The sequence below is a fragment of the Gorilla gorilla genome, chromosome 19 (assembly GCF_029281585.2).
Source record: "Gorilla gorilla gorilla isolate KB3781 chromosome 19, NHGRI_mGorGor1-v2.1_pri, whole genome shotgun sequence".
Taxonomy (NCBI): Eukaryota; Metazoa; Chordata; class Mammalia; order Primates; family Hominidae; genus Gorilla; species Gorilla gorilla.
In genome coordinates, this window is record NC_073243.2 from 34,350,792 (window position 1) to 34,366,037 (window position 15,246).

Below are 15,246 nucleotides of genomic sequence, written 5' to 3' on the forward strand. Positions count from 1 at the left end.
GTCCTCCACAGTTCTTACGTGGAAGCTGGGAAGGGCTAAGGAAAGAGAGGAAGCCATAAACATACACATAAGGGAAATACTTTCTCTTTGATTTACAGAGCAAAGTTAAACATGGTTAGATTCCATTTGAGCTTTTAGATGGATAAAAGCTATATATCAGCCTATAACAGAACTCAGGGAGTTGTTAGCTCATGTTTTGTAAAAACATGAAAAAACCATGATAAAATATGTTTTGAAAATGCTGGAATAACATAGAAAGATATGTATGTATATCACGACACTGTTTTGTAAATAATACACAGTCATTTCTATTTCTGCCTACAAATAAATCTGAAAGGCTGGTGGCATAAATAATTTTAATTTTTAGCTTATCTGTATTTTCTATAACAAACATGGATTAGTTTTTGCAAAAAATGGAAAGAAAATGATGAGATAAACAAAGTTAGCAGGTTTCTTTACTATGGGACTTCTCAGAGTATTTAAAATGCTAATGTGCAATGTTGCAAAAGTGCTCTGTGGATTCTCAGGTGTGGGAGGAGGGGGAACTGAGTTTTCACTGATTCCCCAAACTTATTTGATCATAGAAGGCTTTCTTCACGGACCATGTATTAATAGCTTTTGGTACAGTGGTGTTCTGTGGAACACTAGCTTGGGAAATCTAACTTTAGTGAACCCAATATAGAGTTTGGAGTTAAACAACATGTATTTGCTTCTGGACTTTGTCATGAGTGTGAGCTCTGGCAAGTTGAGTTGTTTTGAGCCTGTTTCCTCCTCTGCAAAAATGGAGAAAATATCAAATCCCTCATATGTAGAGGAGGATTAAGTAAATCACTGGGAACTGGGCCTGACAATAAATCGTAGCTCCCCACTTCCTACTCCACAGAAGGCCTCTCCACAGAGAACTGTGTCCTACAGTTGTGCCCCCGGCATGCCTAGCACATTGCACAGAGGCAGAACTCTATAAACACTTGTTAAATTGAACAAATATTTTTGCAAATAGAAAAAGAGGCACATAAAGTTGATATAAAAACAGTTGCAACTGTCCTTTGCTAAGATGCTGGTTTCTAAAAGGCTCAGCAAGGAATTAGCATCTATATAGTCGGCTGCTTACACATAGCTCCAGAGCCTTCAAGGGGAGTTGTCGTGGGATATGTGATGGCACAATTTGTTCCTAGATCCCCACTCAGGGACCACAGACTGAAGCACCAGCCAATTAGCTAGCAACACAGGGGTGAGTTTCAGCAGATAATCTAATACAATCAAAACAGCTCAGAGATGGGAAACAACTTCATGGAAGGCAAAGATAACTGGCATATTTGAAAAGGTGCTTGGGAAGACAGTTGTGAAAGACAGGATTTTGCCCAAAAAAGGAGAACCACCACATGAAGATCAGTCTCAGCTGATGGTGTGCCACAGTAATGCCAGGAGAGCTGTTGTAGGTGCAGCATGCTTCTCCTGGAATAAGCCCAAGCTACTTGGGGGCACCCTGACCTAATGGGCAAATGGCCTCTATCAGGGCCAGCACTGAAGAACACCAGGTGGTCCCTGACAGCTACCGCTGTTCATGCCCCTCCCCCAAAGCTTTATTCACTGAGGCTGACTGCAAAACACAGTAACATGTCTGGATAGTGGCAAATGAAGCCTTCCAGAGCACCATGGACAGGTTATAAAATGTGTAAGAAGGAAACAATGGAACTTTGGTTAAATTTTCTCAATAGCATTTGCACCCAAAGAGTTCCAGTTGTTTCTCCTAACTGTGAGCAGATGTGCAATCTCAGCCTTCCAGACAAGATGCTATCGCTTCAAATGGCAGCCATTCTAAACCAGTTTGAGGTAGGATCACTGAACTAAAGGTAGAATTCCAAAAGGACACTCAACAGCACGTACATGGGTCCTGATCGATAAAACCCACAGTGTGTCATTGCCATTCTCCAGTCATCTCCTAGGTAATGAGGAAAATCTATGTCCTCACACTCCATGAGGTCCCAACTCAAACTTGAAAAGGACAACATTGGAATGGGGTAGAGTCGGGGGGTCAATATTACACAGAAGTTCTATGAAGCCTGTGAATAATTTTAGAGCTATTTCTTAGAAAATGAGTGAGTAAAGAAAATCTGTCTCAACCACATGGCTTCTTTGCTGATTTTTCTTTTGCAACTCTTCATTACAAAAACTCAGAAGCATTGTCTCATGCATTCTCATTAAGATATAGCACCTAAGAATAGCTTTCAGAACCAAATGCCAACCTTTGCGAGAAGAGATAACAGACAAGGAAAAAGTGTTAGGAGCGTGAAAAATATTGCTAGCTGGAAACATTCATTTCTATCACACATCGTGAGCCACTAGACTACCTTGAATCTTCTCTATAGCACTTTCTTCCACACTGAAGCATACCAAAGCACAAAACAACTGCATCACAAAGGTAGTTTTTGCTTCTCTGTGGTCTACAACTAACAGGAATATATATATATATATATATATTTTTAAGCCAGGAGTAGCAAAGTACCATTACTTAAAGCACACAGAGGATTTTCATAATTCACAAGGCACACGCAGTACCCTATTTTTTAAGAAATACATCACTCCACCTACTTGGGATTCAGATTACTCTTTTTTTTTTTTTTTTTTTTTTGAGATGGAATTCTACTCTTCTTGTCCAGGCTGGAGTGCAATGTTGCGATCTTGGCTCACAGCAACCTCCACCTCCTGGGTTCAAGCTATTTTCCTGCCTCAGCCTCCTGAGTAGCTGGGATTATAGGCACGCGCCACCATGTCCAGCTAATTTTGTATTTTTAGTAGGGGCAGGGTTTCTCCACGTTGGTCAGGGTGGTCTCGAACTCCCGACCTCAGGTGATCTGCCCGCCTTGGCCTCCCAAAGTGCTGGGATTACAGGTGTGAGCCACCGTGCCCGGCCGGGATTCAGATTACTCTTACCAAGAGATCTTGAGACACTGGGTATGCCTAGTTACTTAGTTTTTTTGGTAAGTCTCTTTGGAGTAACCAATCTTAATCTTCAAGTTGAATATCAGTGTTATTCATGATGTTTATAGTTTAAGCCAGGAGGTCACAGGATGCTATAGGATTACTTGCATTCAGATTATCAGCAAAAGCTGTATAAGTAAACTATGGTCCTCTACCCTATTATTCTCCTAAGGGAAACCTTTTATTTTTTACATAGGAGTAATATATATATTTGTTATTTAAAAAAATTAAAATATGAAGTAGGGTCTTCCACAATTTCTCTATAAGGACTTGTTTTCTTTTTAATATTAGGGAATATAGTTCTTTTAAACATTCATGTTTTGATAATCTTTTTCCTACTCCCTTTCTTCTCTCTCTGCTCTTTTAAGTCCATTCTATCAGTTCCTTTCCATTTGCAGGCACACAGCTTTGCCTCCAATCTAATTTCTACCCTGAGATGCTGGGTGAGCTTGGTTATTTAGTTTGTTAGTGAGTTTCCTTGGAGTAATTCTTAATCTTCAATTGGAATCTCAGTGTTATTTGTGTAGTTTGTCACTCAAAGAATTTTTCTTTGCTGATGTTAATGGTTTCAACCGGGAGTTTACAGGATGCTACAGTCATCATGGGCCTGTCCCTAGGGTAGAAGCTCTGGCCAGCCCTGATGAACAGAGTCTTGGGTGCCAATTTGGTGGATGTATCTATGTATAATCACACACACATTAAATCGAATTGACTGTACTGATTTAAATAAGATTACTTTATTACTTTAGGATGACAGAATTTTAGTCTGATATAATAAGATGTGTTTTTATGTCATTGTATATCTATTGCTAAGATATATGGAAAAAACCCAGAGAGCAAAAAGGCAAAGAGCTCGACTAGCAGCTGCTCGTTACTCTCCCATGAGAACACAGTTTCTTCCTTTCCCCAACAGTCCTGGGGCTTAATTTCCTTAACAGTTCTCCGTGGCAGCTTTGCTTTCCTGTTATGGGAGAGTTAGGGGTTAAGCTGCCTGCAACTGAGAGAGATGCTGGATATCTTGTACATACCCTGTTGAAGCCTGCGTGGAGAAGAGGAAGGACTGACGCCTCTTCATGGTCATCCGATCTGCAGCAAAGCAGAAAATGTGGTCACTCAGCAGATACAAACCAGGATTCCTCACACTGAAACACGGAGAGAGAGCAATGAGGCCACACAGCGTTAGCTCCAAGAGTGGCTTCCTGACGAGCACGTGCCCACGGGGCACACCTGCCTTCAAGGATACAGACCCCACATCTACCTTCCAGATGCAAAAAGAACAAAAACAGCAGAGAAAGCTCCAGCAGTGTACCTGGAGGTATCACCCTCAGTACACATGAATGGCCCTTTCCAACTCAGCTGCCCTTTGGGGTTGAGCCACATGTATGGGAGCAGTCCCATAATGGGACATGTTAGGTGCACTGTTCATTCTGAGACCATTGTCCCCAAACCATCTGGAAGTATGACTCCCACACCAAAACCGAGCTGGTCCAGCTCTCAACATGAGGAAGACAGCCAGCATTCCAGGCTGCAAGACCCCCAATCCAAATGGGAAAGAAGTATCAGCAGGAACACACAGTTAGAAGGGAAGGAGAGAAAACAAAAATGGATAATTGCTACTCATTTCACAAGAGGGTTTGCTATAGTGAGCTTACTGCTGAGTCTCAGGACTTTAGTTTGAGTACAAGGTGGGATGTGATTGGCTTGTCATGAAGACATGCCATCACTGGGCTCTCTATCACCAAGATAGAGAAACAGTGTCTGAGACAGCCAGCAAGTAACATGGGGGACATATCCTAAGAACCAGGGAAGAAAAATGGAATAAAAGGGATTGGGTGGAAACGCAGATAGAAAACAGGAACAGAAGTCCCAGTGCTGACTTGTGGCATTACCCACAGCTGATTCCTGCCCTAAGGGAAAAGCTATTTTACCCACTTTCTTTTTCTTCTGGAACTCCAAATTCTATCTTCTCTGACTGTTAGGAAGGCCACAAAAAGGGTTCCAAGGGTATTAATAATGTTTTATTTCTTAAGCGGGTGACATAGACACACACATTTATTTTATTACTACTCTCTCTATATGAACTATTGTATAATTAAACCAGGAAAAATCGGTGACATCATAACAAATAAGCCATAGTCAACCATTATTTGTCAAGGACTAGCAAACCTTTTTGCCATATGAGTCTGAAAAACAAGAGTATTTTGTTCTTGGACCCGTGTAATAGCCAGGCTTGGGAAAAATGCTGTGTGGCCTTGAACATTTCTGGTATTGATGTCCAAGACTCTATGACCTCATTCAGATCTCAGAGTGTCCAGAAGATAAATGTAAAAAAGAGGGCTGAAGGATGCTGATCTTATGTCTCAGTTCCCCTCATTCATTCCCTGTGGAATCTTAATCTCCCACCAGGATGGAGAGGTGTAATGAACCAGTGAGGACAATGTCTCTGCTTTCTCTGGACCACATCCCATGGTGGGTATCAAACAAAGTGAGAAGACATAGCCCCTAGGGAGACACTCAAGGAGTAGCAGGTAAGTAGGAGTCTTCAGTGAGGGTAAGACTTTGAAGCCATGATTTCCTGTTGTATCCATATGGCTTTGGAATGAGGCATTTCAAGTCCCCTGGGCCAGACTTTCCTGGCCTTTGTCGCAGAATTTGTGCCAAATGCCATAATGAGGCCAAATCCAATAGGTCCTAGGTCCTAAATAAGGTCTTATTCTCTCCAAAGCTAAATACAGCCATTAAAAGACTACAACAAATTTTGTTACCTGCCAAGATTTCTACCACTGTAGCTTGCACAGACAACTTTTCTTCCTGCTGGCTCTTTCATTTTAAGTGCTGGCCACTTCAGACGATAAACCCAGCAGAGCAGGCGCTCATCCTACAGTTTCATTGCACCTACAGCGCAATCCCTTTTCTTTGCCTTCCAGCATTGGATAAACTCTACTGTCCTGCCTCTAGCCACATATCGGTCCCAACATCAATTTCACAACCCTTGTCTTGTGGATTTAGTGCCCCTTTATTCTCATGCTTGAATATGAAAAAAAATGTGTTTCTTCTTAAATGAAAAACAAGCATATCCCCATCTCTTTTCTTCAAAGAAAAAAAAAGAGATAAACTGGAACAATGTTTTCTCCAGACCACCTCCTCCTCAAATTTTCCATTCATTTTTGGCATATAATGAGTAAACTTTCTCCCCGAGGTGTATGACTAGGTGCTAAAGGCAATTACACAAGATACAGAGAAAAACCTAAATATTTCCAGGAACTTGTGAAACAAACAAAACCCCCAAAGCAAGATCAAGATCTAAAGCTGGTGTTCTAGGACCCAAGACACACCCATTGCTTAGATAGCTCAAAAACCAGATTACATCTGACAAATATTTCAGAATGAACAGTACTCCTTCCATCTGGGAATGGGAGGTGCACTTACACTCGCGAAACCACTGCGAGGATCACCGTGTGCTCGGAGGGATTTGTGGCCCGGATCGACCTGCAATGAGAAGGCTCCAAGTCAAACAAGGTGATCTGGGCTTTGTTACATTAAATGAATGTGGAACTTCTTCACACTGAAAATGATACAACATCAAATCTTTCTCTAAAGAAAAGGTCTCAAAACACAGAGAAGACAACAAAGAAAGATGCCCTTGTGGATTAGGACAATCTCTTCATTTCATTAAAAAATTTTTTTTCTCTTAACTCCCAGGCAATTATCCAATAGGTCAGACCTGCCAATTTTCCACTTAAAAAACTGGCAAATTCCACTTAAATTCCATTTTTTAAAATTGAAACTCCACTCTTCAAAACAAAAATAAATTGGCAGTCCTACAATCCTCTTCTTATCAGTATGTACCTGGGGGAGCTCACTGAGTTTGATCTTTTTTCTTTTAAAATAGCAGATAGTTCAGAAAGTTGAGCTTATGATAAAAATTAAAGCACTTGCTGGCAGCTGGATGTACAAATGCCGGTTAAAGCCAATTAAAGGTGGTACAAAGAGCCACCTCAATTTTTCAGTCCTGCTGTAGTTTGTGCTTAAATACTTTAAACAACTTGATCATCAGCTGGGGCTGAGAAATGTTGCAATATAGTACCTGTCACCATATAATGTTTGTTGTACTAGGACCACCTGGATATAGTTAGTTTATTCCCTAGGAATTAAACAGGACCAAAATAATCAGGACATGGAATTTTGAGGTCCATGAAACTTCTTAGCTGTGCCATGCTACAGCCCAGATTCTGCACTGTTCTGGTCAGGGGGTTGTAAATTGGACAAACTTTTAATAAAGGCCCACACACTTGAATCTAGGTGTGAATCAGCAGCTTGCTTTGACCTATTCTCTTGGCCTGGCCTCTGCTTATTCTGAGATATCTTGGAAGGGAACCATGATCTCCAAGAACAGAATTACTCCTGAGTAATTTGTGAAACAACATGCATTTGTTTTTCTCTATGGCTGTGGGCATTTCTGCTCCTCTCTACTTTAATGTGTTTGAACTACCACTCCCCAAGGGACAGCCGGCTCGTATTGCTTCATCCTCTTCAACTGCAACATTTTCTGACCTTTCTCAAAAAATGTACCTTCTCCATGTCCTGTTCCTTGATCCCTCACACTGTGTGGGGGGAAGGCTCCCGGAAATGATCAGCTGCCATATTCCCAGGAAGTGAAGTTTCCTCTGTTGATAAATGGTATTTGAAAGAGATCTTTTGGAGAAAATGCTATTAACTCACAATGGGGCAGGAGGCATAAGTCAATATCCCTCCAATGCCAGCACAGGCTACTTCCCAGTCAGCCACCCCACAGGGCAGGTCCTGCTAAGGTGAAGCTACACTTATTTTATACTCAGGAGCCTACTGGATGGATACTCAGCGGAAATACCAGTTAGCACCTAATGAAAAAATACATAGTGTTTTAGAGGCATGTTCTTATCTCTCGGGAAACACTAAGTACTTCTCAACTTCATTCAGTCTTTCCCACCCCAGCAGGCATCATGGACACACTGCCGGGCTATATCCTAAGGTGTGGGTTTTAGGCAAGAGGCTAAAACATGTAATGAGCATAACTGGGCTGGAGCACACACTCTCTTGGTTTCTTTTGGGACTGGCTTCCATCTTTTGGGTTGCTTCCTGCTGCTGTCTCTTTTCTCACGTCTCTCCAAAGGAACAGGTATGGTAAGAGAGACCTAGGCCTCTTCCTGGATGAGAGGACTAAGGAGAAGGTGGGGCTGAGGCTCAAGGATGCATGTTAGGCTAAGGTCCAGTCCTAGCTCAAGGGTGAGGGATCTAGCACCACAGGTGACAACAAAGAATGCACATCTGCCAGGAGCGTGTCACCCACCCATCTCCCCAGGGAATGTGTGCTGGGAGTCAAGCATTTGGAATCTGGCCACCCTCAACAAGACCAATAATGGTCAGGAAACACACTGCCAGATATGTACATCTGACTTCTAAACTGCATAGACCGCTATTGGTTTTCTGTGCAGCTAACACAGAAATATATTTGGTAGGAAATAAAACTCTATTTATTTATATTCAAAGAAAAATGTAAAGCTTATCTGCTAAACTGGGCCTTTGCCTGAATTAAAAGATTTCTTCCTGTTGACTTTTTCTTTTTAAGTAAAGCTTATCTTAAGTGATTATATGTAGGAACAAAGAAGTATGATATTTCTACTACAAAACTACATAGGAAAAGTAAGTGAAGGCCAAGAAAAATCAGAAATACTTAGTTTTACAAGACCCAATTCTACTATAAACTCATCAAAAATATTTCCTAATACTAAAAATAGCATCCAGATATTTTATGATATACTATATGTATATTTATATACACTATTAAATAGAAAAATATTTTTATGCAGAAAGATGAGATTATTTGAAGCCATTAAAACATATCTAAAACAGATGCTTAAGAAAAATTCTTCTTTGGGAAACTGAAAATCATCAAAGAATAGCAAGATGATGCCTGCGATAAGAAACTTCTCTTAATCCACTAATTTCTTGTCAGGGTACCAAAGTCTAAAAAGCCATTTTCCCACCTTTTATTTCACTTACTAACATTCAAGAAAATTCCAGCTCCCTATGCAATTGGACTCTGTCTTGGTCTAGCATTTAATTAGTGACCTCTTCCATCTAGCTTCAAAGCATTCCACTTCTGCTAAATGAATCAGTTCATCCAGAGCTAACTCTTATGACTGAGCATTTATTTATGAACAGGCCTGTGTTTCCTCCCCAGAGTGCAAGCATTTCTATAAACAAGCAGGGGGTTTGGGTCCCTGGAAGATTTTCTGTTGCTGCAAAAGTGGCTGCCTTCACTCCATGACTGGGAAGCCTGCTATGGGATCTACCCATCTGTGTCAGGCAGGAAAAAATTTATATTTCACACATTTCCGATGTTCATTTTGGGAGAGAATAATGAAGATTAAAATAGCTAGTTTAAATGCAAACCGTATCTGTGTAATGAGAACTGTGTGAATTTTAATGTTTTTTATGAGCAATACACAGGGTGGGGGGAATACCCTGAAGTTATCAGGGGAGCCCAGCTCACACCTCTAAATTTAGTACAACTCAAATGTGGAAAAGTAGAAGAGGAAAGAGAAATCTACAGGAAGGAGCTATAGCTTTCACCACAGACATCTGTATACACTGCTTAAAAACATCAACGCATATTTTAAAAATATTTGAAATAAACTAAAGATATCTATAAATGATATTCATTTTAAGATGTAAAGTGAACATTTACTAAGCATATTAAATTAGAGAAGGTACCTGCACACCGCTTCTGCATCGAAGTTCTGAGTTTGTCTATGATCAATTACAATAATTTCATGATGCTTATCAAGAAAGCATTCAAGGGCTGACTCTGGAGTCCGAGCAATATTGCATCTATAACCAGCTCTGTCACAGGCCCACCAGAAGCCATCGCTCTGACTATCTTCCTTTGCAAAGATCAGCAAAACCTGAAACACAACAAAAAGAGCATCTTGAAATAAATCATCATCCATAGAGACTATTAAAAACAAGCCTATTGGCCAGGCACAGTGGCTCATGCCTGTAATCCCAGCTCTTTGGGAGGCTGAGGCAGTGGACTACTTAAGCCCAGGTGTTCAAGACTAGTCAGGGCAACATGGCAAAACCCTGCCTCTACAAAAAATACAAAAAAATTAGCCAGGCACAGTAGCACATGCCTGTGGTCTCCACTAGTCAGGAGGCTGAGATGAAAAGATCGCTTGAGCCTGGGAGGTAGAAGCTGCAGTGAACCATGATTGCACCACTGCACTCCAGCCTGGGCAACAGAGTGAGGCCCTGTCTAAAACAAAGCCAAAAACAATCCCCCCAAAACAACCAAAAGACCAGGCCTATGGTATACTGGTTAAAAATGGGGCCTCTAGAGGGAAGCTACCAGGGTTCAAATCCCAGCTCCTCAAGTTGGTTACAGTGGTCTTTGAACAAGGTATTTCACCTCTTTGGCCTATAGTTTCTGGGCTCTAAGAGTGAAAGAACAGTGCCACATAAGTTAGTTCTGAGAACTGAATAAGCACAGAGAAGGTGCCCATTCACTCTGGTGGTGATTGTTACTCACTGCAATTACAAGTATTTCTAATTTCCTAATTAGCTTTGTTTTTAAATAAGTAAAATTATTAATGAGATAGTTAACACAGGTTAGATTATGGTTTACATTTACAATACATATATTGGATTCCAGTTGCAAGTGGTATTTGCCTTTAAGTCCCTGGAGGCCACCTCTTTGAACTTAGCACTAAAGTACCTATAGACATAAGGAAGTAAGGGAACTCAAAACAACCTCAAAAATGAATTTTAACATCCAATCTTTTAACATCCAGATCTTGCCAGAATCTGGAAAGAATGATCATGAAATGTAAAGCTGATGGAGCTAAGTCGAGGGAAAAGTGCTTCGATTGATGAACTGCCTCATTGAGAAGCAATTCCGCCCACAGGAAAGAAGGTAGCAATACTTTACACAGTTTCCCTCTCATCATCCCTTGGGTCCAGGAACACAGATTCTCTGCCAGCCAGAAAGACACAGACTACCCTACCACCACCTGAGCTCATTTATGTATTTATGGTCCATCTCCCTCACTGGAGAAGTAAGCTTCAGGAGAGTGAGGGCTCGGCCTGGCTTGTTCCCTGCTTGTACCCCCCATGCCCAGCACCAGGCTGGCACTTCCTAGATGTTCAGCAAATATCTGAGAAATGAAAAAATAACTACCTGTGGGGTCTTCTGAGAAATGCAAGAGGGCTTTACTATGAATAACATGTAAAACCACCTCCCAGCAATAGATCTAATAAGAAAAACCTATAATAATCTCAAGATATTGTTAAGGCACTCAATATTCTTCTGCACCCACGTCTGGTTTAAATAATTAGCAATAGAAGGGTAGTTTCTCAACATGAAGAGCTTTTGAGTCAATACTCAATATATTCACCATGGTGAAACACCAAACGTGTTTCACTTAAAAGCAGAAACAAGCCAAATTGTCCAATCATTACCATTACATTTGAAAAATACTTTTTTTGTTGTTGTTTGTTTGTTTTTGAGATGGAGTCTTGCTCTTGTCACCAAGGCTAGAGCACAATGGCACAATCTCGGCTCACTGCAACCTCCACCTCCCAGGTTCAAGTGATTCTCCTGCCTCAGCCTCCCGAGTAGCTGGGATTACAGGCGCCCGCCACCATGCCCGGCTAATTTTTGTATTTTTTTAGTAGAAATGGGGTTTCGCCATGTTGGCCAGGCTGGTCTCGAACTCCTGACCTCATGATCCGCCCACCTCGGCCTCCCAAAGTGCTGGGATCACAAGCATGAGCCACATGCCCAGCTGAAAAATACTTTTATTAATTGAAAATTGGAAGTATATAGAAAAGTAGAAACAATAATATAATGAAACTCATGTACTCCTTACCCGGCTTCAGCAATAACCAACTCCTAGCCAATGTGAGTTCATCTCTATCCTTACCCATTTTCCTAGCTCTTATAATAGATTGTGGCAAATACAGCTATTTATCTCATCCATATGCATTTGTGAAAGATAAAGATTTTTTAAAAAGAACAAACCACAATATCATTTCATATCTAAACCTCCCCAATAATTCCATAATATCAATAAATATCTGGATATATTATATATGCCATTTGTTAGGAGCACCCTGGACTGGCTAGGGTCTGTCCTTCTTCAGCCCAGGAAGCTCCTAACATTTCCAGCCACAGAGTTCCTTCCAGGAAGAAACAGGAGGTGGCTCTCCCAAGAAAAATGAAGGACACAACCTTGTGGATTTTGATAATGAAAGCCTTCAAATCAAACTGTTAACAAGGAAGCCTGAATGAGAAAAATCAGGTAGAATAAACTGGTTGGTGCAAAAAGTCAATAACCTTTTACTTGGTGTAGCTGTGGTATTAACACAAGAAACTCAATATGCCAAACCTAGAAGTCAAAAAAGGTGAAACATTTCTTGTCTCTCACCTGTCTGGCTGAATTACGGATTTCTAAACAAGAATCTCAGCAATTTATATTTCCTTGACACCATTATGCCTCAATCTTTGACTAATACAGTAAGAATATAACAATTCTCTTGTTGGGCATTACAACAGCTATCACTAATTTTCAGAAACACTGCTTTTCACTGCTTATGGTATGTTGATGAACAAAATAAAGACTCCTTGCATTGTAGTGGTAGAGGCACACACAATAAATAGAATATTAAGTAAGCACATTATACAGAATGGTAATAAATGACAGGTGCTATGTGAAACCCGGCAGAGCAGAGTAAGGGGGTCAGGAGTGGGTGCCGGCAGCAGAAGGAAGTAGGCAGTTAGGATAGGTCCTGCTGAGAAAGTGACCTGTGAGCAAATGCCTGAAGGCAAGAGAAAAGCAAGCCCAGTTTATGTTGGAAGGAAAAGCATTCCAGGCAGAGTTCTATAAGCCCCTGGTGTGTTCTAAGGACTGCAAGGGAGCCTGGGTGACTGAAGGGAGGGTGTGAGGGCAAAAGGGTGGGAGCAGGTCAAGTTCACGGCAGAGGGCTAGACCATGATAAGGCCTTCTAGGACATTTGAAGGTGTTACAAAACTGGATTTCACATGGAAACTCACAAAACTGATTGAAGGTGGACAGCTGTATTAATTGTGTATTTTTATTTTCTGTGTTTCTGATGCTTTGACTTCTGGGGCTTTGCTGACCCTGGAAGGACTGCCCTTCTCAGGGTTGCTAATTTCTAGAGACAGCACACAATTCTCCTGTGAGCATGCCCTTCATATGCAAATCAACCAATCCAGAGCCCATTCCCCAACCACCACCACCTTTGGCTCTTACACTCCAGGCCACAATTCCCCAACCCTAATCTAACCCTAGGGCCAGGTACCAGACAACTAGAACCACCAATATGTCCCAGACCTTTCTGAAGTTAATCCTTCTAGCCTAGCCTAACCCTGCTCACCCTGCCTCACCCAAGCCTTCCCATGGAAACCACAGTGGAGGCTCTTGCCCGGGATCTCCTCCCACTCCCTGTGCCTCCTGACTGACTGCGGTGCTTCCCAGCGTGGCCCTGGGTGGCATGCTGTGCCTCCCGCTCTGGGAACTGTAACGATTTTTTCAATGCCAATTGTTCCTAGATCTGTTGGCCTTACCGTACCTGAATAATAAAATCTGTATCTGTTGCAAGGCCAACAGATCTTATTATTTAGGTATGGTAAGGCACTCAGGAGAGAATTTCTTTGGCTAATATTTAAATTTTTTCCTATTTATAAAAAATGTAGAAAGACTGCTTTTCAATTATTCAATTCCTAAGCAAAGTGAAAATTTATGGGAATAAAGAATATATACTTCAGAGTAAAACACTATAGTAATCACCTTTTAAAAATATCTGCCTAGCTCTTAAAAATAATACCTTCTCCAGGAAAGAAGTAGATCCAAGTAGCCCAAATTGGGATCTTTGTTCCCATCTCCCAGGCTATAGCTAGGCTAATGATATTCTGTTTCCGGGAATTTGGAATTTGAACAGAGAGACATAAAGGATAGGAACTGGGACCTGTGGCCCATTAAGAATAGAGATATTGGCTGGGCACGGTGGCTCACGCTTGTAATCCCAGCACTTTGTGAGGCCAAGGTTCGTGGATCACCTGAGGTCGGGAGTTTGAGACCAGCCTGACCAACATGGAGAAAACCTGTCTCTACCAAAAATACAAAATTAGCCAGGCGTGGTGGTGCATGCCTGTAATCCCAGCTACTCAGGAGGCTGAAGCAGGAGAATTGCTTGAACCCGAGAGGCAGAGGTTGCAGTGAGCTGAGATCATGCCATTGCACTCCAGCCTGGGCAACAAGAGAGAAACTCTGTCTCAAAAAAAAAAAAAAAAAAAAATAGAGATATTGATGGAAGAATGTTAAACTGCTGATGTCAAATGGCTCAGAGATGGCCCATGGACACCCTTCGCAAGCCACCCACCCTTTTCAACTCTTTCTTGGAGTCTGAAAAAAAAATTGCACTATCCTTCTAATACATTTCTTATTTACTTATGTACTTTTTTGGTATAAGGCAGTTATTACTTGCAACCAAAAAATAAAAACAAAACAAAACTTAAGTAATGCAGTCCCTCTTCAGCTTTAATATTCTGTGTATCAGTATTTCTGATTTCCTTGACATGGCCATTTTTTAAGATTTACTGACTATTAACTGAGGTCAATAAATGATTAACTCATATAAATGATTCTGCAAAATATATTTTTGAAAAATCATTACTAATGGTGTTATAACTGAACTTGATCTGTAAAGAGTAACAGCAAACTGACCTTGTGCTTGCTCAAAATAATATCCTCAACATTCGTTCAAAGAATATTTATTGATGACTTGTTATACAAGATGTTAAGAACTGGGAATAAAAAGATGACAGAAATAGCCATAGGCCAGTCTCTTCCCCTGGGCTCCAGTCAAGGAAGCAGATAATTATAATAAATGCACCAATAAGTGGTGACCACAGATAAACAAAGCATGGACAAGAATCCAAGCACAGGAGAACGAGCAGAAGGAAGTAGTTTTGTCACATCGATCTCACTGTACCCTTGTAAACACAGCAAAAGAGGAGAAGATGCAGAACTGATCTGGGCTGAAGCCTGGAACAATGAGGAAACCTCTTTCTGGAGCAGAGCTCAGCCAACTTGTGTTCTGTCCATAGTCAGAACATAGCTATCGGCAATCCTCACTTTGCATAGTAGAATCAGACTGTAATAATGACCATGCACGAGGGTTGAAAACTTACGTAGTGGGTAC

General features: G+C 41.2%; 1 protein-coding gene across 13 annotated transcripts in view; it reads right to left on the reverse strand.

Annotated features, from left to right (window-relative positions):
- Nucleotides 1–15,246, reverse strand: part of PDE8B (phosphodiesterase 8B) — a 247,997-nt gene that overhangs the window by 92,912 nt on the left and 139,839 nt on the right. For all 13 annotated transcript variants that reach the window (XM_055366979.2, XM_055366980.2, XM_055366985.2 and 10 more), the window contains 3 exons: nucleotides 9,739–9,929; nucleotides 6,412–6,471; nucleotides 4,011–4,068 (listed from right to left, as the gene is read on the reverse strand). In XM_055366979.2, coding sequence (XP_055222954.1) covers nucleotides 4,011–4,068; nucleotides 6,412–6,471; nucleotides 9,739–9,929 — 309 coding nt within the window. The remainder of the gene's footprint in view (nucleotides 1–4,010; nucleotides 4,069–6,411; nucleotides 6,472–9,738; nucleotides 9,930–15,246) is intronic.